Genomic DNA, 27,236 nt, shown 5'->3' with positions numbered 1-27,236 from the left:
GCACCGGTACCCGCGCGGCCCGAAGGGGAGAAGCGGGTGAGCGAAGATAGTGATCTAAAGAAAGGAAAGACGCTTGATTCTACAACCCGTGAGGGTACACGGCGAAACGTCAGGGGCGAGTGGCGCGCCACGTGTCGGGGCAGCGCCGCACATTGCGAGGAGGGGTTCTTCTGTGTTTGCCGCAAGATGGCTCTGCATGTGCGCAGAGCGCAGAAGAAATGCAGCGGAAACGTACTTCGCTACTCGTGTAACTGCGACGTCTGTAAGTAACATGCTCATAATTACCGATATACACCGCAGTATAACGTTCTACGGCACGTTTCTAAGGCAACACCGCATTCACTAGAAGCGCCTTTGTACCGCTTTCAAGCATCGAACTCGTGGCGTGGGCTTCTACTTCCGGCCACCGGCGTGTACGGACGCAGAAGCATGAGCTCCGGCGGAGCGGCGTTTGCGGCCCAGGCCGGCCGCGGAAACAGGCTTTTTGACGCTTCGGCTGACGAGTATCAGGTGATTCTGCCAAGTTTGCCTACCGGGCGCATTGTGCTTAATACTGTTTTCATGCATGATGATGTGAAGGCTCGACCGTACCGAGTTGAAGACTTCAGGGACGCGTTGGTTCGTCTTGGATTGCTCCCAGAGGTGGTCGCCCTGGGGGCGCACAAAATAAACCACGCTTGGGCAGTGACGTTTAAAGACGCCGAGGCCACACGTAAGCTGCTCGCTGTCAGTGATGTGAAAGTGAAGGACCATCGCTGTGTAATCGTCGACCCCAACGACCAGGGCGCCCGGTTAAAGATTCACTGGCTGTTGCATGGCGTTCCTGACGAAGACGTGCGAGCCGCACTGTTGCCGTATGGGACGGTGTCTGACATCGCAAGGGAAAGGTGGCGCGCACAAGGCGTCACCGACAAAGGGTCAACTACGCGCACCGTGTCCTTAAAGCTGAAGACAGGGGTGAAAATTGACGACATTCCACACCAGCTGCGAGTTGCCGGTGAGCCAGCGCTGGTCGTCGTTCCGGGCAGGGCTCCCCTGTGCCTTCGCTGCAAGACGACGGGTCACATCCGGAAGGAGTGCCAGGTTCCGCGCGGCGCTCGTTGTCGTCGTTTCGGCCACGACGAACCGCAGTGTGTAAAGACGTATGCAAACGTCGCAGGGCCCGTGAGGAACGACGACATGTCGGAACATCTCATGGACGAGGCGGATGCGGAAGAAGCAGCTAAGGAGACAGGCACCAGCTCAGCAGAAACAACGGTCACTCCCCCCTCCCCAAACGCGGACGAGGTCAACGAGCAGGGTGTCAAGAATTTGCAAGCGTGTTCCGTCGGCGTCGCGGCCGCTAAGGTTGCCAGCAGCAGCAACTCAACTGGGGACACGGAGGTCAGTCACAACACAGTATTCATTCACGAGACAGATAGCATGGTCGAATCTGAGGCAGCGAACTTGGCAGCGGTAGCGAAGCGGACACACGACGACACGGAGGACCGAACACCAGGTCACGAGAACGCAGACGTCGAAGGACCGCCGAAAAAGACTTCCGCGGCGGTACGGCGGGCGTCCTTTCGGCCTAGGCCGAACTTGTTAGAGAAAAGAGGGGTGGCTGCACCGTTCCCACCTCAGACTTAATAGCTGCCACCATGGAGGGGTGCTCGGCCACAGACATCACTAAAGGTATGACCATGCTCCCGGGTATTCGTTCATCAGCAATGATTTGTCTAGACAAAGCCATTAGATTCGCGACTATTAATTTCCGAGGGCTCGCAGCAAGGCGCAAGCAAAATCAACTGTTTAGTTTGGTTAGCGAGCTGGAGCTAGACGTCATCGCGATTCAGGAAACTAAAGTTGATGGTGAAGAAGAAACCGGGAGAATGGTCAGCCTTTTTACTTCAAGATACAATGCCGTTGTAAGTCATGCAGTTGGAGCAGCGGCTGGTTGTGTGCTGTTTGTGCGTCAGTGCCTTGGTGTCACAATTCAAGCTGTCACGACTTGTGCGTATGGCCGCTTCGTTGTTTGCGACCTCGTGCTGTATTCATACGAATGGCGCATCATTTGTGTTTATGCACCGAACAGCGTTGGCGAAAGGCGCAATTTCTTTGAAGGTATTCGTCAGTATTGCAACTCTGAAAGGCTAACTGTGGTAATGGGAGACTTCAATTGTGTATTCTGTGGAATACTGCGCTACTTGACATACAGAGACAAATGGAAGACGACACACGAATGAGCGCAAACTTACAACGCATTATTGGCTACTATTCAATTGTGTACTCTCCGCATCAGATAAAACGAGTAGAAGGCCGCATAGTGATGCCAGCACCTGTGTTCTCGCAGAATTGGTAAATGAGTTTAGCCTTGTTGATGCGGCTGGATGTCTGGAGGGTGGACGAGCTGCTCAGTTCACTCATTTCCAGGCTTCTAGCCACGCTCGACTCGATAGGATGTACATATCTCTTGATCTGGTGCCTGTATGCCACGAATACCACATTAAGCCAGTATCGTTCAGCGATCACTGCTTGGTCACCGTCACTATAGCTGGGAACAAAGCTAGAAGTCAAGGATTTGACTGGCAAATGTGGAAGGTAAACTCAAAATTATTATCTGATGACAGTTTCCGAACCGAAGTTGAAAGGCATATAGCAAATATGAATGACAAAGGCGTAACAAAGTTAGGGGCTAAATGGGAGGTTTTTAAACAGAATGTCAAAATGACAGCATTGGAAAGATCGAGCGCTATAGCCAGACAATAATGGGCCGAAGAAAGGTCCCTTCACGTGAATCTACAGCGTCTAATCGATGTGGAAAGCAATAACCCCGGTTTGTTCATAGACGACATACGAGCCCTTAAGGGCAAGCTTGAACTACTCGGCGCTGACCGATATCGCGGTGCCCTTGTCAGAGCTAGAGCCGAACGGCTGATAAGGGGGGAAGGTCCGACAAAAAGGGCGTTAGGCACAGAAAAGTGGCACGCTCGAAGGATTCAGATAGATGAAATTGAATACCAAGGGACCATTACCAACGAAAAGAAAGAAATCCAGCAAGCTTTCTTCGAGCATTATCGTCAGCAGTTCGCACGGCGTGCAGTTGATATCGAGAGTTTCAAGAGAGTTTATTTACCTTTAATGCCACAACTCGACGAAAAGACGACACGTGTGCTAGAGACCCCCATCACGGAGGACGAAGTGAAATGCGCTATTGGGAATTTGAACCCCGGCAAATCGCCTGGGCCTGATGGACTTAGCGCCGCATTTTATAAAGCTTTCCAGGATTTTCTCTCGCCGGTACTGAAAAAAGTGTATAATGAAGCATATGAGCTTAATGTGCTGCCGCCGTCCTTTGCATCTTCTCATACTGTGCTAATTCCGAAAACGGAGGACCGAGGTCAATTACGCAGTGTTACCTCTTACCGGCCGATTAGTTTAACCAATGTCGACTATAAAATTTTTATGAAAATACTAGCTAAAAGACTGCAAACAGTTATTAAAGATATTGTTGGAGACCACCAAACATGCGGTATTAAAGACAGGTCCATTTTTACGAACATTCACATCGCGAGGGCCATTCTTGAATGTTGCGATGCTGGTGGACCTGGAGTATCAATGCTCCAAATAGATCTTGAAAAGGCTTTTGATAGAGTGCCCCACGACTTGCTTTTGTGTATATTAGACTATGTCAAGGTCGGATGCGTCATCAGAGAAGGAGTGGCTATGGCGCACAGTGCTTGTACAACTAGGCTAATTGTGAACAAATCTGTCAGTGACAGTATTGCTGTCCAACGCTCAGTTCGTCAAGGTTGCCCCATTTCACCTCCTCTTTTGTATCTATCTTGAACCTTTATGTTTAAGCATTACCAAGCATGAGAAAATGCGCGGCTTCAAGCTGCATCAAGCAGAAGTGAAGCTTTTGGCTTATGCCGATGATGTCGCGATGTTTTGTGTAGACTACGAAAGCATCGTAGAAGTTGTGAAAACTGTAAAAGATTTTTGCGCTGTAAGCGGCAGTGCTGTTAACTGGGGCAAGTACCTGGGCTTCTGGCACGGTGACTGGCCAGCGACCCCAGGCATTTTTGCTAACATGAAATTTCTTACCAACCCTGTCAGCCACCTTGGTGCCCCTCTTGAATCGTATCGGGACAGTGACCCATACTGGAAAAACCAAGTCGGTAAATTGATAGATAGAGTGGACAAATGGAATGGATGGCAGTGGTCGGTGTTTGCTAAGGCCACGATTTGTAATTTGTTTTTAGTGACAAAAGTTTAGTATGTGCTTCAAGTGTTCTATTGTTCAAGAGCTAATGTCCAAAAGATGCATCGTATCTTTGCCGTCTTTGTGTGGGGGTCTTCGTGGGAACGGACAAGTCGGACAAATCTCTTCCGCCGGGTGAAGGACGGCGGGCTTGGTTTGGCACATCTGTTTGTGCGCCAGTTAGTCAATCGTTTCATGTTTTTGAGGAATGTGAAAAATCCACTACTTCGTACGGTCTGTCAGTTACGCCTGCGTCAAGCTCTCCCGGGAATTGTCGTTTCTTCTGACCGCATGTCAGGAGGTGTCCACGGGTATCTAAGGGAAGTGGTCTTGGCGTACAGGTTCTTGATGGTGCGGTTTACTTTAGACTATTTGTGGAGTGTAAACCGGAAAAAACTGTATAAAGACTTGTGCGATGTGGTGCTTCCAGAACCGTTGTACAGAGCTGTGCACTCGTTCACAGGGGGAAAAAATGTTCTTAAAAGAGTGAAGAGGATGATGGTGCCGGCAGGGGTGAAAACGTTCTTTTTTAAGCTGCACACTGGAACATTGGAGGTAAAGAAATGGAAGGAACAGAAAGGGCTTTTTGTACCCTGGGGTGTCCACTGCATATTATGCAGGAAAGAGGAGACGATTGAACACGTGTTTCTCGAATGCTGGGATGCCGTATTTTTATAGGACGTGCTTCAGAGGACGCTTAAAAAAGAACTACCCATAAGCCCACATGGTATTCGATTCTTGGCAGTAGAAGCGAACAATGATACACCGTTGGATCTTTTGATGCTACTGGCTCTCCACAGCATATGGAAAAGCAGAATGGCTGTAGAGCACGGTGACGTCGATGCACGTTCAGCGAGATAGCTCTTTAGAGAGCGCATGCGGGCATATGTGGACGAACAGGAAGCTTTAAAACTAGAGCCAGAATGGTTAGTTATTTTTGAAGGGTTGTCACATATGAGGGATTTTTAATCCGACAACTTCAGCTAAGGAAGGCTGAAGCTTTAAGTCAATGCTTGATCTTTTATTTTGTCATGTTATTGATGTCACATGTGTCTTTTTTCTGTACGTCCTTGGTCAGGAAATAAAGAAAAACAAAACTCGTGGCTGGGTGGTACCGTCTCCGTCTCACACTCCGGAGACCCTGGTTCGATTCCCACCCAGCTCATCTTGGAAGTTGCTTTTTATATATGAAGCGCATGCCGGGATTTATCGCTCACGGCCAACGCTGCCGACGACACCGGCTTTTCTGCGACACGAGCTCCTTAACGCTACCGCGTTAAAAGCCGGGGTGGTGCAGTGGTAAGACGCCCGACTACTGTCCGGAGCTCTCGGGTTAGAACCGCGGCGGCTGCGTTTAGATGGAGGCGAAACGAAGTGGCGTCCGTGTACTGTGCGATGTCAGCGCACGTTAAAAGATCCCCAGGTGGTCGAAATTACTCCGTAGCCCTTTACTACAGCTCCCCTTTCTCTCCTTCCACCTTCACTCCCCCTTCATCTCTTCCCTTACGGAGCGGTTCTGGTGTCCACAGAGTAAGTGTGACAGATACTACGCCTTTCTCTTCCTGTAAACCAATTATTTTATTGTTAATATTTCTTGAACGTAGTATATGTGCTGGGTCATCATGACGGCGGCCGCTTTTAGATGGAGGCGAAAAGCAAGGCGCCCGTGTGCTTTGCGATTTCAGTGCACGTTAAAGAACCACAAGTGGTCAAAATTTCGGCAGTCCTCTATTACAGCGTCTCTCATAGCCTGAGTTGATTTCGAACGTTAAACCCTAGAAACCATAACCACACTTGGTTTTTTGTTTAATGTGTGGTTTAGTGCCGCTTGGCTTGGATATTTATACTGTGTGTTTTTTTCAATAAACTTCACTTGCGACTCAGCGCCCATCCTGTTTGCTTCTTGATCTTCGTACTAAAGGCGTGATTACGTTCTCTCAACGGTAGGGTGCAAATGAGGGGCTTTAGTATGGATGGATGGAATATAGGAGCGCCCCTTTGAAACGGGGTGGTAGCAGTAGCTATCATGCTCATTTTTCTCCATATGTAAATAGTAGGGTTCTCAGTAGGATTGTCTGAGCAGCGTCACCTAGCGACAGATAGCGGAATTATTGTAAAAATGAGTAATAGTGGGTTTAAAGCTCTCCGAGCTCGTTGCCTCAGTGGCGCAACGGATTTACATTGCTTAACTCAGCACTAAACGTATGAAACATCTGTTCGAATCCTGTAACACTTAAATTTTTTTTCGTTTTAACCGCAACATCAAAATAAGCTACCAAGATCATTCCTAGGGAGTGTTCCCCTTTAGGTTGCATTATGGAGCGTTTTTATTTCTTAATAGCCACAAAACTAGCCGGGAACAGAGCCACGAGGTGATAGCATGACAATGATAACATTAATCAATTACCTTCACCGTAATCATTTCCTGCCTTCAGTGAGTGTATGTTGCCCCGCCGGGGTGGCGCAGTGGTAAGACGCCCGACTACTGTGCCGGAGTTCCCGGGATCGAATCCCGGCCTCGGCGGCTGCGTTTCGATGGAGGCGAAACGAAGAGGCGTTCGTGTGCTGTGCGATGTCAGCGCACGTTAAAGATCCCCAGGTGGTCGAAATTACTCCGTAGCCCTCCACTACGACCCCCCTTTCTCTCTATCCACTTTCACTCCCACCTTCATCCCTTCCCTTACGGCGCGGTTCAGGTGTCCACAGAGCAAGTGTGACAGATACTGCGCCTTTCCCTTCCTATGAACCAACCCAACCCAGTGAGTGTATGTTACCTTACGATTGCGTTCAGAGACACCTTTCGGTAACTATCGCCGGTTAACCCGCTGAGAGGCAGTCAGTGAGGAGAAAGAAGTTGCGGGACCCTACCGTTAAGGAGACGGAGTTACGCGTCCTATCCTAGTCTGCAGCGCTGTTTGTTCATTATGTAACCGTATCAATTTACCCAGATGTGTCTTCCATTACCTTTTCACAACCGATAGGAGTATCGGGGGTCGTTTGGGATGCTGGTGTTACATCCTGAGAGCCGGGAACTTCGGGTGTGGGTGTCCCCCTCGCTGTTCTAGCTTCCCGGAGCTTGTTCACTTTAGTCAGCAATTCACTAGTTGCAAATTATTCGGGTGTTAGCTCTACGCCCTCTACGGTCACTTTCATGGCGGCAGGCAGGCGCGTGGGCTAGCTCGGCGCCCGATTCAGCTGGCGGCGCCGCCGCGGAGAGGAGCGGTAGGCCTATCAGAGCATACGGCGTGGTCAAAGAAACAATCGATCATAAATGGTCAAAAATCGTTGCACGTACTTCGCAATTGTGTCCGTAGGATCCTGGGAAGTCTTTCAGCAATACTTATTGCAGGGAGGAAGGATGATATCTGCTCCTGGCCTTACCGTACTAAGAATGATAGGCCTCAGCCGTGTGTGGCGGGGCTTTCCTTCCTTCCTTCCTTCCTTCCTTCCTTCCTTCCTTCCTTCCTTCCTTCCTTCCTTCCTTCCTTCCTTCCTTCCTTCCTTCCTTCCTTCCTTCCTTCCTTCCTTCCTTCCTTCCTTCCTTCCTTCCTTCCTTCCTTCCTTCCTTCCTTCCTTCCTTCCTTCCTTCCTTCCTTCCTTCCTTCCTTCCTTCCTTCCTTCCTTCCTTCCTTCCTTCCTTCCTTCCTTCCTTCCTTCCTTCCTTCCTTCCTTCCTTCCTTCCTTCCTTCCTTCCTTCCTTCCTTCCTTCCTTCCTTCCTTCCTTCCTTCCTTCCTTCCTTCCTTCCTTCCTTCCTTCCTTCCTTCCTTCCTTCCTTCCTTCCTTCCTTCCTTCCTTCCTTCCTTCCTTCCTTCCTTCCTTCCTTCCTTCCTTCCTCACGGCGCGATTCAGATGTCCACAGAAACAAATATGACAGATACTGCGTGTTTCCATTCCTGTGAGCGATTGAGGGGCCCACAGAAACACGTGTGACAGATAATGCGCCTTTCCGTTCCTGTGAACCAATTGTTAAATACACGCTTCAGAGCTCAAGTGGAAAACGTGGGCACACATGGTACACACTGCAAAGATAAGAGATCCGGACAATAAAACTAGCTGTAATACGCACACTACATGAAAATATGCTTTTCTCTGTTAGTTGTGAATTCTGGGTTACTGCACATATTACCCTGCAGCTCAGTGCGGGCGGTCAGGCACAAGGAAAAGCAACATATGTTGATGTAGTTTGCGCATATACAGCTAGTTTGATTATCCGGATCTCTAGCCCATCGTCCCTTGGCTTTCGAGAAAGGCCTAGCCCGGATCTAGCCCGCCCTCATTTTCCTTTAAAACATACTGCTAGAAATTCGATGAGGCGCTTGCATTATGATATTGAAGCGAAAAGCTTCACTACTAGGGTCGGACCCGAGCTTCGCGTATGCCATATGCCGCGACCGAGTGACGTCACAGCCAAGGCCAGCTGCGCAGCCCCTCGCCAAGCTCTGCCGGCGTTGCCTAGCAGCGCTTAAAAGATGTGCGACTTCTCCTATTTAAAAGCAAAGAGTCTCCATTCGGGAATCGAGCCTCCATCCCTTGGATCCCCAGCCGAGCGCTCTATCGCGGTGCCACGCCCCATTTCGTGCAATGCTCTTCATTTTCTCTTTATTGCCAAATTTATAATCAGAATTTACACATAAAGAATATTGGTTTCGTTTTTGAGGTTTAACGTCCCAAAGCAACTCAGGCTATGAGAGACATCGCAGTGAAGGACCCAGGAAATTTCGACCACCTGGGGATCTTTAACGTGCACTGACATCGCACAGCACACGGGCGCCTTGCTTCTCACCACCTTAGAAAAGCTGCCGCCGGGGCCGGGATTCGATCCGGCGTCCTTTCGAACAGTAGTCGAGCGCCGTAACCACTGCGCCACCCCGGCGGGGTACATAAAGGACATTACACCACAAACACACAACATGGATTAAACCCACGCAATTTTGCAACAGCGTGATCCATTAAAAATCCGTCACGTGCAGCAACACTTACATTCTCGGAAGCCGCTCAGGCACTTCATCTTGTGTATTGAAAACATCAATAACACTCGCAACGGCTTCGCGAAAATACGGGCGCATTTTCCTCGCATTAATATCTGAATGCCTAAAAGCCATTCTGGATCGACAGATACTGTGCAGGTCCAATAACATCATCATGTCCAGCGGTAGCCAGTTATCACCTTCAACTGGTAAAATATGAATTCCGAATGTATCTACGGGTAGGTCGTTTTTATTGTTCGTTGTAGAATTATGGTGCCTGCTTTCCAGGAACTATAGAATGTCCCAGATGAAAAAGGCTTCCCAACAGCATAAGAAAACGTGTTCGATAGTTTCCGCCTTGCGGCATATGAACCAGCGATTTCCTTAAGGTACACAAAACTGATTTCTAAATAGGTCTTAAGTTTTAGTGTATTGCTATGGAGCTTGAAAAACAATGTTTTTCTACCCTGGCACAGCCATATTTTTTACTCGTTTAAGGACTGAATCCCAAGGACCGGCACAGTACAACGATCCGTACAATTGGATCGGGAGAAGACATCGCAAAGTCTTTATAAAGTGTGAAATGCGCTTCATACTTCCGCTTGTCTACCGTAAGAATGATAGCAGGATTCCGCGAGTGACAGATACTGCGATTGGCGCGCAATTTGAAAGTACCAATAACAAAAATGGTTGAGTCACTCATTAGGTGTGACTTCAAGGATGTGACGTCATCCAGCTGCCGTCAGCTATGAGGAACAAGGGGGAACGTCTGCGCTCTAATGCCGCCGGGCGGCCCTTCTTGCATTCCGGGAGTGACAGATGCTGCGCCTTTCCTTTCATGTAAACGAATTACAGAACGCCGGTAACTTAGACGCGCACGACATGGAAGCCAAGGAGAGTTTAGCTGCTGGCGAATGGCGCAGAATACTGGAGAGAGTAACCTATTTTATCCCGAGGTAGTCACTGCTTTTTGCTACGTATATAGCATAGCAGTGTTAAGCTACCTTAATTTTTTTGCGAAATTTCTTGCTTCTCGTCTGCAGCTTGTGGCATTAGTCTTGACTGCTGTTCCCAAGGACGCGGGAACGAATCCCGGCCTCGGCGGCCGCTTTTCGATGAAGGCGAAAAACAAAGCGGCCGTGTGCTGTGCGATGTCAGTGCACGGTAAAAACCCCAGGTGGTCGCAATTTTTGGAGTCCTCCACTACGGCGTCTCATAGCCTGAGTCTCTCTAAGCAGTGCAACCAGTCTTGCGACTGGTTCCCTTTTTTTGGGAGTAAATTAAGAGTTTATCATCATCATCAGCTACAGAGCAGGTAGCAGATCCACGCAACTTCTTTTGTGTTTAAAAATGGTTTTGGTTTGGTTTGGTTTGTGGGGATTAGCATCCTAAAGCAACTAAGGCAATGAGAGACGCCGTAGTGGAGGGCTCCGGAAATTTCGACCACCTGGGGTTCTTTAACGTGCACTGACATCGCACAGCACACGGGCGCCTTGCTTTTCGCCACCGTCGATAAGCGGCTGCCGAGCCCGGGACTCGATCCAGCGCCCTTGGGAAGAGTAGACGAGCGCCGTAACCACTACGCCACCCTGGCGGAGTAGAAAACGTTTTTAAACATTTTACGCTGATATCTGTGATGACAAATGACCAAAAATTCTTCCTCCGGTCACAACAACAGTAATACGTATTCCACAGTAGCGGTGTATTGGACGTAGGATGAGGTTTCAGCTAAAACGGATAGCGCGCAGCTTATTAACGTTTATTTTTTCGATCAACTCCGCATCCCGACGGTGCACGAGAACAATCCACATTTTCAGTTAAAGCTCACCTAAGGCTGTACTGCATGCTTCTCCATTATTAAGGCTGTTACGGTAGTATTCAGCGCCGGCTAAGTATTTGTGCCTAGCTACCACTTACAGCATTGCCAAGTAGATAATGGCCGTCTGGAAATATATCTGTCTCACAGCTGGACATTGACGTATGCGTTTGCTAGAATTTCAGAAGATACAGCAGCACTGCGGCGTTTTGTCTGGTTAATCGAGTATGAAGTCCTAAAGCAACTCGGGCTATGAGAGACGCCATACAGTCCCTATTCACTTTCAGGTTTAGCAGGAGGCAGTTGTGGCAACCCTGTATTCTGGATCCGCCATAACGTTGGGCGCTTCGAAACCAAAAGCACACACAAATATGTTTCCAACGCGTCAGCGCCGGTCTACCGGCGTCCGCCCTGCGGTGTGCCGTTCATTTGTCGGCCACTTGAGACGCCAATTGCAATGCCGTCCAACCAGAGCCCGGATCTAGCAGGCGCCATGTTATGATTCGCTGTAGGTCCTCTCTCTCTCTCTCTTTCTTTCCTCCTCTCCGACGTTGCGTTGTGCGTGCTATGGCTGGCAGTAAAGCTGCGCCCCGCCGGGGTAGTGCAGTGGTAACACGCCCGACTACTCTGCCGGAGTACCCGGGTTCGAACCCGACCTCGGCGGCTGCATCTCGATGGAGGAGGACGAGGAAAAACTTTAGCCCTATATTACTTGACGGTTTTTTGGACGTCTTCAGAGATGTCTGCTTGTTGAATCTACAAGAGTCTTCTCCATCGACCTCATCCACGTCTGCACAATGGTTGGTTGCCCTCAGTTCTGGGCTCCACTGGCTACTGCCGCCCGTTGTGCTCGCTGTACCAGACCTTGTTGGTCTTCGCAGTGGTCGCTGGACAGCAGAGTCTCCCATTGCTCCGCACTCGGGTTTCGAATTTTGGGGACCACATCTATGTTTTGACAGGCCCATGTGATGTGATATAGTGTTGGTTTTTCATCGCACCACGGACATCTGTCCGCGTATATGGTAGGGTGCATTTTGTTTAGTATGTGTAGGTGTGGGTATGAACCCGTTTGTAATTGTCTCCATATGACAGCATCCTCTCTGGTGAGAGAAGTGTGCGGTGGGGGATATCGCATTCCTCTTCCTCTGTTGTTATCTAGTATGGCCGAGTATGCCTTGGGTGCTGGCAAAAGTTCCGCGGACTCGTCGGATGTTCGGAAAGTGTATGCTCGAGCTATCCTGTCGGCCGCTTGATTCCCTGCCACCCCCATGTGCCCCGGTACCCAAATAATTTGTCTGGCCTTGTTTTCTTCGAGATTTTTGATTCTGTCGTGCGCTTCGAGGAGTATACGGAGCGCTTGACGACCAATCCTACCATTCATGAAATTTCTACAGGCTGTTTGAGAGTCCGTGAGCATTGTTAGCTACCGCCTAGTTCTATAGCCCTCCGCCACCGCTAGAGCGACGGCTACTCTCTCGGCCTCTGCTACTGTGCAGTGTCGGATAGAGGCGCTGGTCACTTCGCGTAGAGACGCGTGGCCACTGCAATTTTGTTGTGTCCTCCTCTCGAGGACACATCTGCATACACGGCCGTGTCTTGATGAGCGTATGTTTTTTGAATTTTTGAATAAAATCAGCCATTGCTTCTCTTCTACCTTGGCGGAGGTTAGGGTCCATGTTTCTAGGGATTGGAGCTACCTTGAGGGACTTGCGAAATTCGTCGGGGATCGTTTCCGTCCTGGCTATTTCTCTTATCTGCTCACAGTATCCGAGTCTCTGTAAGAGCGCTCTTCCAGTCATTTTGTCTGCAGCAGCCTGAGTTTTTGCGACTCAAGCTGCGCCTCGCGTAGTTCTTCGAATGCGTTTTGCAATCCAAGCGCCATGAGCTTTTCTGTAGACGTGTTGCGCGGTAATCGGAGCGCCGTCTTATACGCTTTGCGTAGCAGGACATCCGCTTGTTGTATTTCACTCTTGTTGAGGCACTGGTAGGGCAGACTGTACATACTTCGGCTCACTACCAGGTTTCTAACTAGTTTTAGTGTATCCTCTTCGCGCATGCCATGCCGCCTGTTGGTGAGGCGGGTGATCATGCGTGTCACTTGTAGCTTTGTTGTTTTGAGCATGGTAAAAGTGTGACTACTGCGTTGGTTCGATTGAACCCACATACCAAATATTCTTATTGTCTTTTCTGGGATGGGCATTCCTTCCAGGTAGATGTTAAGTTTCAGGTCCTCACTCATCGGGAGGGTCCGGTTTTGTTTGCCTCTCCACACTCGAAGCAGTTCTCGGTCGAACATGCGAGTCCTCTTTCTCAGAGATATTTCTGTACACAGGAGGCCGCTTCCTGTAGTTGTTCTTCCTTCTCCCAGAGGGAACCGGTGTTCGTCCAGACTGTTATGTCGTCTGCATACATGGCGTGCCTGATGCCTTCGATCTGCTTTAGTTATTGTGCGAGACCTATCATAGCTATATTGAAGAGGATAGGTGAGATGACTGATCCTTGGGGTGTTCCTTTGTTTGGCGCGTGATGCCGATTGTGGCAGTTCTATCTGACAGGAAGGCTTTGACGTACCCGTGGATTCTGCGTCCGCACTCCAGGTCGTCTACACCTCTAAAGGCCCAACTACAACGACATATCCTGGCCGTCGGCGCTCAGCGTCGGCGTTGTCAGCGCCGTGCCCCTGTAGGCGTCACAAGCGGTGCGCATCTCAATGGCACTCGGCGCTGGCGGCGTTGGCGCTCACTACTGACGCTTGTACTCGCGGTGGTGTGTTATTGCTAGACATGACAAGCAGACTTTGGCCAAAACAATTTTAACATTCAAAGATTTCTGCTTTTTAAAACGTTAAGAGACGTAATTTATATATGAAGCTTACTTACAGTATATACATTCTACGTCTACAGAAATAAACGTGCATTTTTAACATTTTTTCGGCTTTTCAATAGAATCTGCAACGCCATCGACGCAACATCAATCGGTCTCATTTTCCGCTACCACAGCTGAGACGAGTATTTTGGTTTTGTTCCTCCACGGCTGAGGCCAACCGATCGGCTGTGAATGCTAGAGTCAATGTGCTTGCACATTTATTTCAAATCATGCCAGCAGTGAGCGCAAGAAGGCGTGTTGTACTGCTCGCGATAAGGGTAGCACTTCTCCTCACACTGAGGAGGAGAGAGATCCGACGCCAGCGGAAAGGGCCACGGTGGTGGTTTCGGCCAGTGTTTATGGCGCGCAAGCAAGAAGGACTCTACCACACAGCTGTAAGTACTTGGGGCTATTCATTTCATTAGCGTACGTATGCAGGCTACAGATAACTTCGGAGCTTATGCTGCTTGAGGACTGTTACTAGATTGATTTCGTCCACTCGAGCTTCAGTAATTTGCGATCGTCTAGTAAAAAAAATAATTGTGTGAGTTCCCACATAGCTCAGCGACCCTAATTTCTCATGGGAACGTTCGCGTAAGCTTTACCATCTCGATACAACTCACGCTATAAGTTGTTTCTCCTCCCCATTTATTTTTTTCCCACATGTTAGATTTATATCAGCTATTGCGCGCTTCCTTCCCCATTTTTTTCTCGCATGTCCGCATGTCATGTTTCTAATATACAATATATGTCTACCCCTATTCTTTTCGTTTTTTTTTTGGTGCACGTTCTCTTGTTTTCATGTCAGGTGTCGCATATTCTCCTCCTCAATGTTTTCTTTTTTTTTCTTCTCGTCCTTGTGTCAGGTTTTTATGCAAAATCAGAGGACGACTCCCCCCCCCGCCCCCCGCCCCCCCACCTCCTTTTTTTCTGTTCCTTATCCTTGTAGACGTGACATAAGTACAAGAGTTCTGGATGAGAAAGTGAGATTCGCTTAGCGCACAGCGCGAGTTGTTTCGATGTGGTAAACCCTATAACTTGCAAGTAACTTCACCCAAGGAATGTAAATGTGAGTGATGTTATTAATTAAGCAAAACTATGCAGCAGTACATATATCGTGATGCCCTGCACTGGTGCCTGTTGACCAAACTGCAGCTGCTATGCTGTTTTGCTTAGATGGTATGCTGGACACATGCAGACACACACGTACACATGAAAAATGGGCCACTATGTTCAGGGAAAAGCAAAATGCAACGAGTTCTGTGCCAGTGAGACTGAGGGTTATGCAAACAAAATCAAGCAGAAATTTACTATTGCAGATTTTGTAATGGCATGCGGTAGTGCATATATGATTGAGATATTGATATCTGAAGGGTCAATTCATTCTGCATATTAGTTGCAAAATAAATGTGGCCTCTATTAATGCAGCAACATGAAATGCTGTGTTTGCATATACATATTTGTAGAAGCTGTCATTCCATTTGGATAGGACGCTGGACACTCAGCAACTGGAAGGCTTTGAGTTGCACTTGGTCAGCAAGATTGCTGCATTGGTGGCACTGTTGGCTGTATGCAGCCACAGACTAGTAGTAGCGTCAAAGTTTTCTGCATCCTATGTGAAGGACTGTCATCATACGAATTGTTCAGGAACAAGTGCTGAGGTGCTAATCCTAGCAGGTTCAACTCTTTATTGCTTTTACTGAACATTGTTATTTTTGTGCTGCCTGAGACACTGACAAGATAATTAAAGTACCGTAGTAGAAGTGCAGTGCTCACCTTAACAAAATTTGGCCATGAGAACTATTTAATATAATAAAAAAATTCTTCACTTCATTGTAGATATTATCCGTAACATTCAGGCCTGCCATAACTTGTTACAGATTATCGCAGCCCTGATGTGCATTTGTTTATTGGACCAACAAACCACATATTTTTCTCACCACATGCGTCGAATGCGTGAAGGGGATTTCTTCGGTCATTTCTTAAAATATTTCCGTATGACCCCATAGCTGTTCGACGAGCTTCTAGGCTATTTGGCTACGGACCTCGCACGGCAGCACGTTGTGAGCAGCCGAGACCAGCAAATTTGTGATTATTAAGGGTAATGTATAAAAAGGAATGCTAAACGCCTATAACAAGGGTCAAAACAGATATAAAATAGTGTTTTGCAGTGTATACAAGAATTTTGTTTGGATTACACTGCAGTAAGTGAAATCCACCGAGCGTGTGCCACCCAGTACGCGAGAACAGGAGAAATATGCTCCCCTTCCATCGCACCTTGGTTTATGAATTAGAAGCACAATTGTTTTGCTAGAGTGCAAGTGTTATTTCCAGTGGCAAATATTACTATGGCGCAAAGCAGGTTAAAAAATACAGATTATTTATTGACTGCTGGTGCCATGTTTTTTTCTTTAAATATTATTCTTTCATAACAACCAATACATGAGTGCTCATCTTTCTTTCGGACTTCTTTCCATTCAGGTTTGTTACAAGTCTATGTGATCCCTGTTACCTACTTTGCATAGTAATGCTTCGTTTTGGGTAGATGTATTAAAATAGTTTCACACAATTATATCATGTTGGCATAATTAGCGTAATAATGTGCTAAACATGTAACATTACATTGTGAAAACCTAGAAGTTTCATATAATGAAATTCCTTTCCCTGCCTTATCTGTGCAAAAGATGCTTGAAAAACTGAAACGACGAACAAAAACAAGACGATCAAGATGAAGTTTGTGCATGTATTAATTCTGTTTGTCTTGTAGCTACCTGGCTTCAGGGCAGGACTTCTGCAACGTTGCACTTGCGTTCCGTGTAGGGATCGAGACTGCGAGGCGCTGCATTCATGCAACATGCCGGGCCATCGACTGAAATCTTCATGCAAGTAAGCTGCACCTTTGCTGAAAACTTTGTCACCCGTTGCATTTCATTGAAACTACTGTATGGTGAGACAAGTACTCCTGCACAACTTCATTAATGCTCACCCACTCTGCTATGAAAGTCATTAGAAGTAGACTGATAGATATGCACCCTTCATTTTAAAGTGCTTTGTTCTAAGCTTCACAGAGGCTTTGTGAGAGTTCCCAGCACTCTTAACATCTTGCTAGTTTCTGGTCTATTCTTTGTTAGCTTACAACCAGTAAATCCAGAACTGTTTTTGTGTCCCAATATACCATTCTTATTGATTACATTGCAGTCTGTTGACTGCAGTGCTACGAGTTTGTATTCACATTATGTAGAGCCTTTTTCAAAAGTATACGGCCCACGGGTTTAGATTCTAAGCACCGTATCTGGACTCGTTGCACATCTCCAGCGTTCCAAACCTCGTAGATGGCAAATCTCGTCCAAACTCTTCTCTAGCTTGTCTATTATATTCCAGTATTGTTTACAGGAGCCTTGGGTTTAGAAGTGAACACGCTGGACCGTATATTATTGACAAAGACTGTACATAACAGTATTATCCTATAATACTTATAAACTACAATTAAATACGAGCCGATGTAATGGACATCTATGCCACAGAGTGCAGCTATAGGTTTATGCATTAGAGAAACTTGATTAAAAAAGGGCGACTTAAGAGGCTCTGAACATATTTGTTATCATGTCTGTCAACTGTACTTTTGAGAAGGTTCTTGGCTGCGAAAATTGAGAAAGTTGTATTATGCATATCTTTTGCTGGCTTTTGACTTTCTTTAAGATGACATATTTTGCCAGATTGCTGCTTTCCGTCTTAAAATAGCGCCGCTGTTTGCTTTCAGACTCCAACAAAGGAACAGCGGCAAAAAATTGCTGAAGATTTTGTCATTCGGTGGCAGTTCCCGAATTGCTTGGGAGCAGTCGATGGGAAACTTGTTGCCATTGTTTGCCCTCCAAATTCTGGAAGCCGATACTACAACTACAGGGTAAATTGCACATATTAGACTATTGCCATAAGGCATTCATGTGTCCATGAACTGGCATCAACCAAATGATTCATTATTAGACATTTGGAACAAGATATAGTTGGGCAAATCATAGTTAAGTAAAACAGTTAGCCTAATCATTGGGCAGTAGGTTAAAGTTCGTCACATGAGCTTGGTAAGGTGCATTTTGACATGTGCAAAATTCTTCACATCGAGTCGTAGCAAGTCTGCTTATGTTATCAGGCCACAATGTAAATTATTACTGCAGGATTTTATCAAGGTAGCTTATACCTCATTGTGAACTATGCCTCACCTCGAAAGCTAAAATTGCTTCGACAGTGCATTTCACACGATTGGCACAATAGTTTTGTTCATTACTACAGAGCTTTAGTAGATGCATGGACTGCTATATTATTTATTGCAGTTGAATTCGGCCTTTGCGTCAGTACGTTTATATTGTATGGTGTGCGGTAACTTGCACAGTCTTTCAGTTCATTATGTGCTATGCTTTTTATTTTAGGGCACACACTAAGTGGTGCTCATGGCAGTTGTGGACAGTCATTGCAAGTACATCCTCATCGATGTGGGCGCAGAAGGCCGGCTTAGTGATGGTGGAACTTTAGAGAAATGTGACTTTGGTCGTGACCTGAATGATGACATTCTAGACATTCCTAGGCTTAGGAAACTGCCCAAGTCACGAACAGTTGCACCGTATGCTTTCGTCGGTGACGAGGCATTCCAGCTGCGCGCGGACGTCATGCGGCCATACCCGTCAAGGTGTCTAAATGACCAGAAGCGGATCTTCAATTACAGATTCAGCAGAGCACGGTATATATTAGCATTGTTTGATCTGACTTTATAAAGCGTAATTGTAATCAGGTTATAAAAAGAGGCGTAATTTGCAAATTTCTTACTTTATCCCAAATTGAAATGAGATATTTTTCAATAGTCTCCATGATTAGTTCCGAAGTATCTGTGCAAAAGTAATTGGGTTCGTTATTGTAAAAACCAGTGCCCTCCAGCATCTTCCAGTATGAAGCCAGTATGTTTTTCACACTGCTTTTGGCTGGGGACGCTGGAAATCTGACGGTGATAGAAAATGCTGGCAAAGCAGCGTGCATGTGCTTGAGCCACATTTGTCCTAGTATCATTTTGGAAATGGTCAGAAGGTAGAAAACTGGAAGTCTAGACATATGTAAAATGAAAAATTTGGTCTCGATAAGCATTGTTTGAACTCCTGGCACCCCTGGATAGAGAATGAAGACAGCTTCTACTTTCGAGAGCTTAGTTGGGAGAGTTGGACTTTCATAAGAAACCACAGGCTTCAAACAAGGCCTTCTCATTAGTGAGCACGCCCTTGCACCGGCCAAGTTGAAACAGCAGAACCAAAACTAGGAAAAAACAGCCTTTCTTTATGTTATACCACGAGGATGTTGGCACAAGTGGTGCTGGCTCTTGCTATAGGGTTCGAAGCCAGAAGTTCGAATAAATGCATTTTCATAGTATCATATTTCCTTGAATGTATCCGTATACCCCTGTCTGGATGTATTTAAATATATGTTTGCTGAACATGGCAAGCTTTTCACATTACTATGGGCTGAAATGGTCTTTTTTTTTCAGAAGGTGCGCTGAAAATGCTTTCGGCATAACTGCGGCAAGGTGGCGAGTACTATTGCGGACTATCTCACTGCGCCCCGAGAATGTTGTCTACGTTGTCAACGCCGCTTCTGTCTTGCACAACTTCCTAACTGTGAGAAATCCTCGGGCGGAAACGTTCACAGATAGACAGGACGCAATTGGGAACGTTGTGGGAGGACATTGGCGGCAAGGCATCTGAGGGGCATTGGGGGATGGTTCGCAGCCCCGGTACTTCTCACTTGCTCCGACACACGCCAGAAACCACCAATCTGATGCCGCTAAAGCTAGGATTTGTTTGCTGCCTACTTCTACAGCGTTGTTGGCGAAGTCTACTGGCAGTGTCAGCCACCAGGAGTCTCGATGGATGCTGCATTGAGACGAGTGCCAAACCAGTAGCCTCATGCGTGCTAGCAAAGGTAAGATGCTTAAGCATATAAAGGTGTGCTGCTCTAACTTGTGCCTTCTACTTACAGGCTTTGCTATTTGGAAACTCAGGTTTGGTGGTTCAGTCGAGCCCACTTTGTTCTGGTTACAAAGTATGACCACACAACAATTAACAGTCATGGCACTGTTTCCTATAGCAATATCTCTGTTTACTACAATGCTTTCTTGTTGCATTATTGCTAACAGCAGACAACACCAACTACTGGAGCCAGCAGTAAGGGGAAAAGCTGGAGGTTCTAGTGAAAATTCGAGCATCCACAGCTGACTGCACACCAAGCACATATCATTTCACGCGAGGCTCTTCAACACCTTAAGATCAGTCGAATTATGCTTACTGATGTGAAGAAAAGAGCCCGCATAAATTTTTTTCTTTTTTTTTTTGCTATAGGCAACCTGCAATGAAGTTTGCTGTGTCGATCGCTACGCCGTAACACATATCCTAGCGAGAAGAGCAAATACCTCTGAGGCAGCTTTTTAGCTTTTTAGGGCATTTTCACGTCACCTGCATGAGCTTACAGTATCATATTGCACGCTCTGTCGAAGCTTTTTGTGACGTGTGTCAGATAACTAGGATACATCTAAAGCGCCTGGGCAACGACATTATCTGTCAAACGCGTATCTAAAATGCTGTTGAACGTGCTCGGTCGTATATCGTGAGCCAAGTAGCTAACAGCAGCATTTTTGAGTCACGCTGCAGGACAATTACAGCGCTACCTATGCAGTGCAGGTTCCCTATTGCAGTACCTATTTCTCTGTGACAAAAATGTTGGATAGCTTTGTGTACAGCAAGCAAAGCTGAGAGGCTATGGCTTTTCTCTAAACCTGGTAACAAGTTCCTGCCAGGGTTAAGTGCTTGAATCTTCATGTATCTTTCCTTTTTCACAAACCTGATCGTAGCAAGGGTATTTCCTTGCTACTTGAAAATTGTGTTGTCTCTATTGCAATAAGCTGACAGGAAGTGAAGTAGCAGGAATCCATGAGCATAGTGGGGCCAAATTTTTGAGCAGGACAGAAACGTCTTGGGTTAATGAAGTTTATATGCATGCATGGCTAAAAAAAGCAATCAATGCTCCGCATGAAAAAATGGGCAGGATGAGAATTGCCATCCAATGGGGATGTATTGATTGAAAGTATGCTCTTTGTTTTCATGCCAAGTCTATTACAAGAAAAGGAGGAAATTATTCTCGGAAATTAACATTGCTCCTTAGCATGACTAAAGTTTCCTGTTACGGGTACACTGGGGCTAGCTACTTTAACTGTGTACACATAATTAGCATGCTACTTGCATGAGCAGTTGTTTTGTATCATGGCGTTCCTGCAAGCTTGTCTGGGGATTTTAATGCATGTAGGCTTTTTCAAACACCTGTAATTTTTTTAGCCATATTAGTGCTGCCTTTGTACTACATGCACTAGAGATAATTGATTCTTTTCTCGTCCTTTTTTTCATATTCTGTGCATCAGATGAAAAGTCAGTTAAATGTGCAAGCAAGACTCATTCACTCATACGTGGGAATGCATATCAATATGCCCATCTTTTATTGGGACAGGTCCTGGAAAAGTTCCAGGATCCTTATTTGCATGCGGGTTTGCTCAGCCACCGGTAGCCTTTTTAGTCTTTTCGCTACAGATAGAGCAAAAAGGTCGCATTCATCATGCTCTTTGCTTATTGTATGGAGTGCGTCTGTAAGTTTCTCAACATTTCTAGCTAACGTGGCATCGTCGGCCTTATCTGTTTGTTTTTTACGCCTCTTATCTTGTGTAGGCACTGGCTGGGGCATAAGAACTTCCCGCACTGGCGAGTGCTGCCGTGGGGAAGCTGCTCAGACAAGACATCCAAATCCCAGTCTTCAAACGGGTCCACTCCTTCAAGTTCTACAGTGTTGGTGCTGGGTTGATGCCCTTCACTGCACTCTAGCACTAAACTGGCCTCGGGAAGAACACTGGCGCTCAGCATTATGTGCGCCTCGGACACCGAGGTTGATGCGCTGCTGGATCCAGCTTCACTGCTAATTTGCCGAGGCTTGTAGTTGCCTGAAGTCCTGCATATATCAAAAGAGCAAACATAAAACATGCATATAACGCATGAACTTGCATACTACATGTCATTGCTTGTAAAAATGGTTTCTGTACATCTCGCAAACTGTTGCCAGTCACTTGTTACCGGTCGCTTAGGACCATTGCACCTGAACTTACTTCCATCGTGTACGCTGTTTTTTCTGTATATGTTTTCCTGTATATCCTTGCCATTTTTGCATCTTTTTTTCACAGATTCATACACATTATTAAGTTTATAGTGCTTCATGACCCAGTTTACATGAGTTTCTCATATGTGAACAAAACCCTTTTACCTTTTTAAGACCATGTCATTTCTTTGTAATGCGTCTGTGGCTGCCATTGTACGGATTAAACTGAATGCCTTTCACAATCCCCAAAAGTCAAATTTATATAGGACAAACTAATATTATTCGTTGCTTCTTTCCACAGTGCATTGCTGTGTCCTAAGTTTTAGCTCAATACAGGTGTTGATAGCATCAGTGCAGTGCTTTGTCTCATTCCTTTGCATCTATTTTTCTGATGGCACTCTAGGGGCTGTAATGAATGGAAGCCTAATAGCTGGTTACCATTCCTTGGAACTTGAGTCATTGAGTTACTGATAAAAAGTACCCTACTGTTGCCACTCCTCTCTTGTGGTTACTAGAGGAGCTTATATGCTGTCGTAGAGCCAATTTCCAGCTTTTCTGTTCGGCTTGACAGATCTGCAAGGCCTATGATGTGCAACATATCAGGGAAGGCACTTATTTCAGTGCCATGCTACAATTCCTTTACATTTGCAGTAATAAACTTCTGATTGACTGCCTCATTCAAACAACAATGCTACTTTCACTGAAAATAGAAGTATACTTTTATGTCTTATGACAGCTTTTTGAAAATTCGGATCGACATGCAAGTCTGCACAGCTATGCAGGTCCTAACTATCACCACAGAGTCAATTATTAGTTTAAATACCATGAGACTAACACAAGTGGTAGAAAACTCTTTCAATGTAAACTCTCCAAAATGCATTTTTTGCTGCTAGATAAGCGTCACTGCATCCAGAAAGAGCGCTAGAATAAATGTTTACGGGAAGAAAAAGTGCATGGAATGCTCGTGTGTGTGCTGTGCAATATCAGGCGATGTTGAACAACCCCAGGTAATATAAATTATTCCAAGTTTGATTGTTTTTTCGAAGGCCGGCCTTCGAATTACTCAAGCTGGCCAGCTTGAGTAATTAGGCACAAATGGCAGAGAGCAGTGAAGGAAATTTTTCTGAAACTGCCATTACCATAAAGCAGCATAAACCAGGAGCACAATTCAATCTGACAAGTTTAACTTGTCAATTTTTCAAACCAAAACACATATAGGTCTTCCGCGAGGATTCCTCCCATTACTTAAACATCATTAAAGCTGTGGTTACACTTAGTGTTTTATTATAATGCTGATCATACTGATGTTTGTAGTCCTGCATAACGTATTTTTCCGTAAAAATAAAGGGTGACAAGAAAGACGAAAACATGTTCATGAGCCTAACAAAAGTAAGAAATAAAGGTTGAAATATTTTGAAATAAGTACCGCATTTTGCACGAATATAACGCGATCACAAATGGAGTTGGCTTCTATCAGCTGACAAGTGTGATGGTGAAGCTTGCCTAAAGTACCTTGACCAAGTTAAAATATGCACAATTACCAATCTTAGTTATCAGTAGGAATGTATGAGACCAAAGCAATATGTATAACAGAAGAACCATTTTCATTAACAGGCAACCAGCCTGAAAAACTGCATAATTTATTTGATTGGAAAAGCTGTTAGAAAACAGTAACCAAAAATAGAAAGCCATAAATAAATGTATGATTCTGCATGCAATTCATTTTTCTGCCTTAAGCGATCGGTGCCATCATACCATTGCTCGTTGCTTTTCGCGCGTCGACTGAGGCCACAGATCTACTATTGCGGCCACAAGAGCTACACGTACTGCGTACCGGCCGCTTGCGCGATGCAGATTTTGTTTTCATTATGCCTGATGGCAAAGTCTTGAGAAAAATCAAAAACTGAAAATACACCGCGCGAGCGGTAGGTCCGCGGTGTAGCTCATATCGCCGCGATATATACAGTCGGCGCGCGCGAACTCTCCACAAAAAGCAGAACCTGCTTTTAAATATTTTTACCTTTTACTCAGCATACAATAGCTCCAGCGCTCTAAACATGGCTGTACATGTTTGTGCTCACGTTTGTATGCAAAGTCGTGCATTTCGCCAGATTATGCTTGCTTCACTACGCAGGTGTAAATCGCGTTGGCAAGGCCGAATTAACAATTTTTGCGAACAGCTCGATATGGCAATAAATAATTATCAGTGAACGTACGGCTTGCTCTCTATGGTGTCCTTCAGGATTAGCAGCAAATTATAGTATGGCCAAGAAATGTCGTTGTCGGCCACTTCTTCGGCGCCGGCGCTGCTTTTTTTTCTTTGCTGTGAGTCGTTGTAGAGTCGGCGGAACTTGTCCCGAACAGATTTCCACCTCTTTTGCACAATTATTACGCCCTCTGCATGATTAAAAAACGGCAGTTTGTGAACACATTTCATTTAATCACTGCAGTTAGTCATGCTCATTTATCAACTTACCTTCGGTTGGCACTCCTGGCAATAATTCCGCTGCGACGTCCTTCCAGAGCGCTTCTTTTACTAATTTGTTTTTTATGCAACTTGTGCCCGGCAAGCCGCAGCGATGGCCGCCTCTCTACAGCGCTGATCAGCGCTTCGTTATTTATTTTCTTTGCCATTTCCACGCGCGAAGATGGGAAGCGATGACACGAAAAAGTAAAAAGAAAAGCATGCGAAGACTCACTGCAACCCTACCCGTTAAAACTTTGTTATACAAAAAAGGCATATATCTACCATGGGGGACAAACTGTTTTTTTGTGTAACAAACCAGAAACAATCGAACTTATGTTCCTTGAGTGTAACAACGCTATCTTCTTTTGGGACGTGTTGCAGTGTACCATTCAGAAGGATCTTCCTCTTACACCGCATAGTATCAGGTTTCTGCCAGTTCAAGACGATACAATACTATACGATGCCATATTCCTGCTGGGCCAGCCTTCTGTGTGGCTCAGTGCTATGGATTACCGGCACGGTGACACTCGTGCCAGATCCGTGTATGAATATTTTGCCGAGTGTATTGCGAAAATACGTGATGTTTTGAAAGATATAGAATGTGATGCTCTAATTGAGGTGATGTTTTGAAATCTTTACAAAATGAAACGACTGCATTTTTCGCGGCCGGCAAGCGGCCTGCCAACTTTGTAAATATGTTGTGCTGTATATTTTGTCATATTCATTTAGCAATAAAGAAAAAAAAACAAAAACTGGCGCGGCGGAGTGGTTAGCGTGCTCGCCTCGCACCCCCGAGGCCCACGTTCGATTCCTCAGGTCAGCGATTTTTCCTACTCGTTTTTCTTTGTTAATGCTTCTGGTATTTTTCGCTCACGGCCAACGCCGGACGACGCGGGACGGCGACCGCCGACGACGACACCGACTTTTCTGCGACACGGGGCCCTTAACGCTATTGCGTTAAAATGCACGGGCCTGCTGCTGGTTCTGTAGCTGAGCCACTTCCGCTGCCTTGTGCGGACAGAAGAGAGAAAGTAGAGAAGAAATAAAGAGAAGAGGGAGAGAAAGATGCGCGCCGCAACCGCCGTCGTCCACCACCTAAGCGGAGTTGGGTGCAATGACGGCCTACAACAGATAAAAATTTTGTGGCTGGCTGGCACCCGCCGCATGCGGCGTTGACCTACCATTCGAGCCCCGTAGGGCCAGGAACTGCCACCCTTGATTTTTTGGACACGTTCTGCGGACAAAATTGTGTGAACATAGCAAAGTAATGGTTAGGAAAAGGAGGTGCCATATAGGAGGTGCAATAAGGAAAAGGCGGTGCCATATTAGAGAGCTGCGGACCACCGCGCTGTAAACGCATTTCGCCTAATCGCTCTTGTGCGGCCTAAACTGCCCCCCCCCCCCCCAGAATTGGTTCATCGGCCTTATCAGTACCGCAGCATTGAAAGCATATTGGCTTAGACAGTTTTGTCCTGTCAACAAAGAGCTGACATCCATCGTCTATTCTGCATTTTCAGAAATGCGCAGGACCACTTCTACCGAAGGATGTTCGATATTTTCATACTGCAATACTCTATATCAAAGACTTCTCAAGTGGGTGAAACGCGGATAGACTTTTCTTTCAGACAACCCATAATAGTCGCAGTAAGCTTTGATCTGAAAAATATAATAAAGTTCTACTGTGTGTTCATTCTTTATAGTTTTGCTAGACATGAAAATGGACATTATTGAAACGTAAAATCTAACATGTAAATATAAAATGAAAGAACAGAGGAGAAAGAAAGAAGGAAAGGCATAGCAACTGTCAAACCACAGTGGACGCCTGTACCAAGTCTGTTCGGAATTTCCTGGACGTGGCCGAGTTCACTCTGCAGTGCGAGTACGAGGGTGTCGCTCACGTCCGCCGGCGCTGTGGTTCTAGCGACTGTGTGCGGGCGGCGTGCGATGTGCCCTTGTGCACGTACTGTGGCGTGTTCCGCCACGCTTCGCCCAACTTGCCTTGCCAGCGGTGCGATGCGGACCACGCCGTGATGAGATTCGGCGTTCGGACGCTCGCATCCGTCAGCACACACTCGATGGTGACTGCCTCTGCAGCTACAGCTGTGCGCTACCCGTACCGGCCACCAAGGAACCGGCCGGTGCGGTGCCTTCCGCGCAGCCGCCGGGAGATTCCGATGACGTCGCAGGGGGGACTACATCCAGCTACATGACTAAGGTGAGCAGTGTTGATCTCACGATTCGACATGGTCTTCACAGGCCATGCTGGAATCCGCTGCCGCTCGGCGCGAGAAGCTAGGGCCTGTGAAGCCTCACTCCGAGAAGCAGCACTCCGAGAAGCAGCCGCTGAAGCCTGGGAAGCCTCAGATGAACGAGGTAGCTCGCGCGCCCCGCACCGAGCTCGACAACCGACTACATAGCAATGAGTAAAATTTTCCTGTGCACACGCATTCCGCGAACGCTGTGCCAGAGTGAAGCATCTGCAGACAAAATATTAAGGGCTACACTCCGTGGTTTCAACTCCGGCCTCGCAATAGGTAATGAACATGCGAAGGTTCTCTTCCCCTGTAGACGTAAAAGACACATTAGTATGCTAGTAGAAGCTTATACGAGCCTGACGGCACAACTGTGGTCCACATTATTCTGTCTTACACTGTACCGCCTTTGTCAAAAGTAACCAGACTGTGTGGTTTGCTTCTGGCTCCTATGGT

The 27,236-nt window shown here is 46.5% G+C and overlaps 1 protein-coding gene across 1 annotated transcript; it reads left to right on the top strand.

Moving 5' to 3' along the window:
• The first annotated feature begins 429 nt into the window (after positions 1 to 429).
• Positions 430 to 26,955, top strand: LOC146177338 (uncharacterized). The gene is made up of 4 exons (XM_084581528.1): positions 430 to 1,234; positions 18,345 to 18,507; positions 26,623 to 26,743; positions 26,785 to 26,955. The coding sequence occupies exons 1-4, from the start codon at positions 430 to 432 to the stop codon at positions 26,953 to 26,955; spliced, it is 1,260 nt and encodes a 419-aa protein (XP_084437654.1).
• Positions 26,956 to 27,236: the final 281 nt, after the last annotated feature.

The sequence above is a fragment of the Amblyomma maculatum genome, chromosome 10, assembly GCF_055883805.1.
Source record: "Amblyomma maculatum isolate TAMU_Amacu chromosome 10, ASM5588380v1, whole genome shotgun sequence".
Lineage (NCBI taxonomy): Eukaryota > Metazoa > Arthropoda > Arachnida > Ixodida > Ixodidae > Amblyomma > Amblyomma maculatum.
Note: the sequence above shows the minus strand (reverse complement) of the source record. Positions and strands in the feature narration are given on the sequence as shown.

Excerpts from the sequence above, each read along its gene's own strand:
- LOC146177338 (XM_084581528.1), top strand. The coding sequence starts at position 430 with ATGAGCTCCGGCGGAGCGGCGTTTGCGGCCCAGGCCGGCCGCGGAAAC. Across the intron at positions 1,235-18,344 it reads AGAAGCAGCTAAGGAGACAG|TTGTGGACAGTCATTGCAAG; the intron begins GCACCAGCTCAG and ends TGCTCATGGCAG. Across the intron at positions 26,744-26,784 it reads CATCCAGCTACATGACTAAG|GCCATGCTGGAATCCGCTGC; the intron begins GTGAGCAGTGTT and ends TGGTCTTCACAG.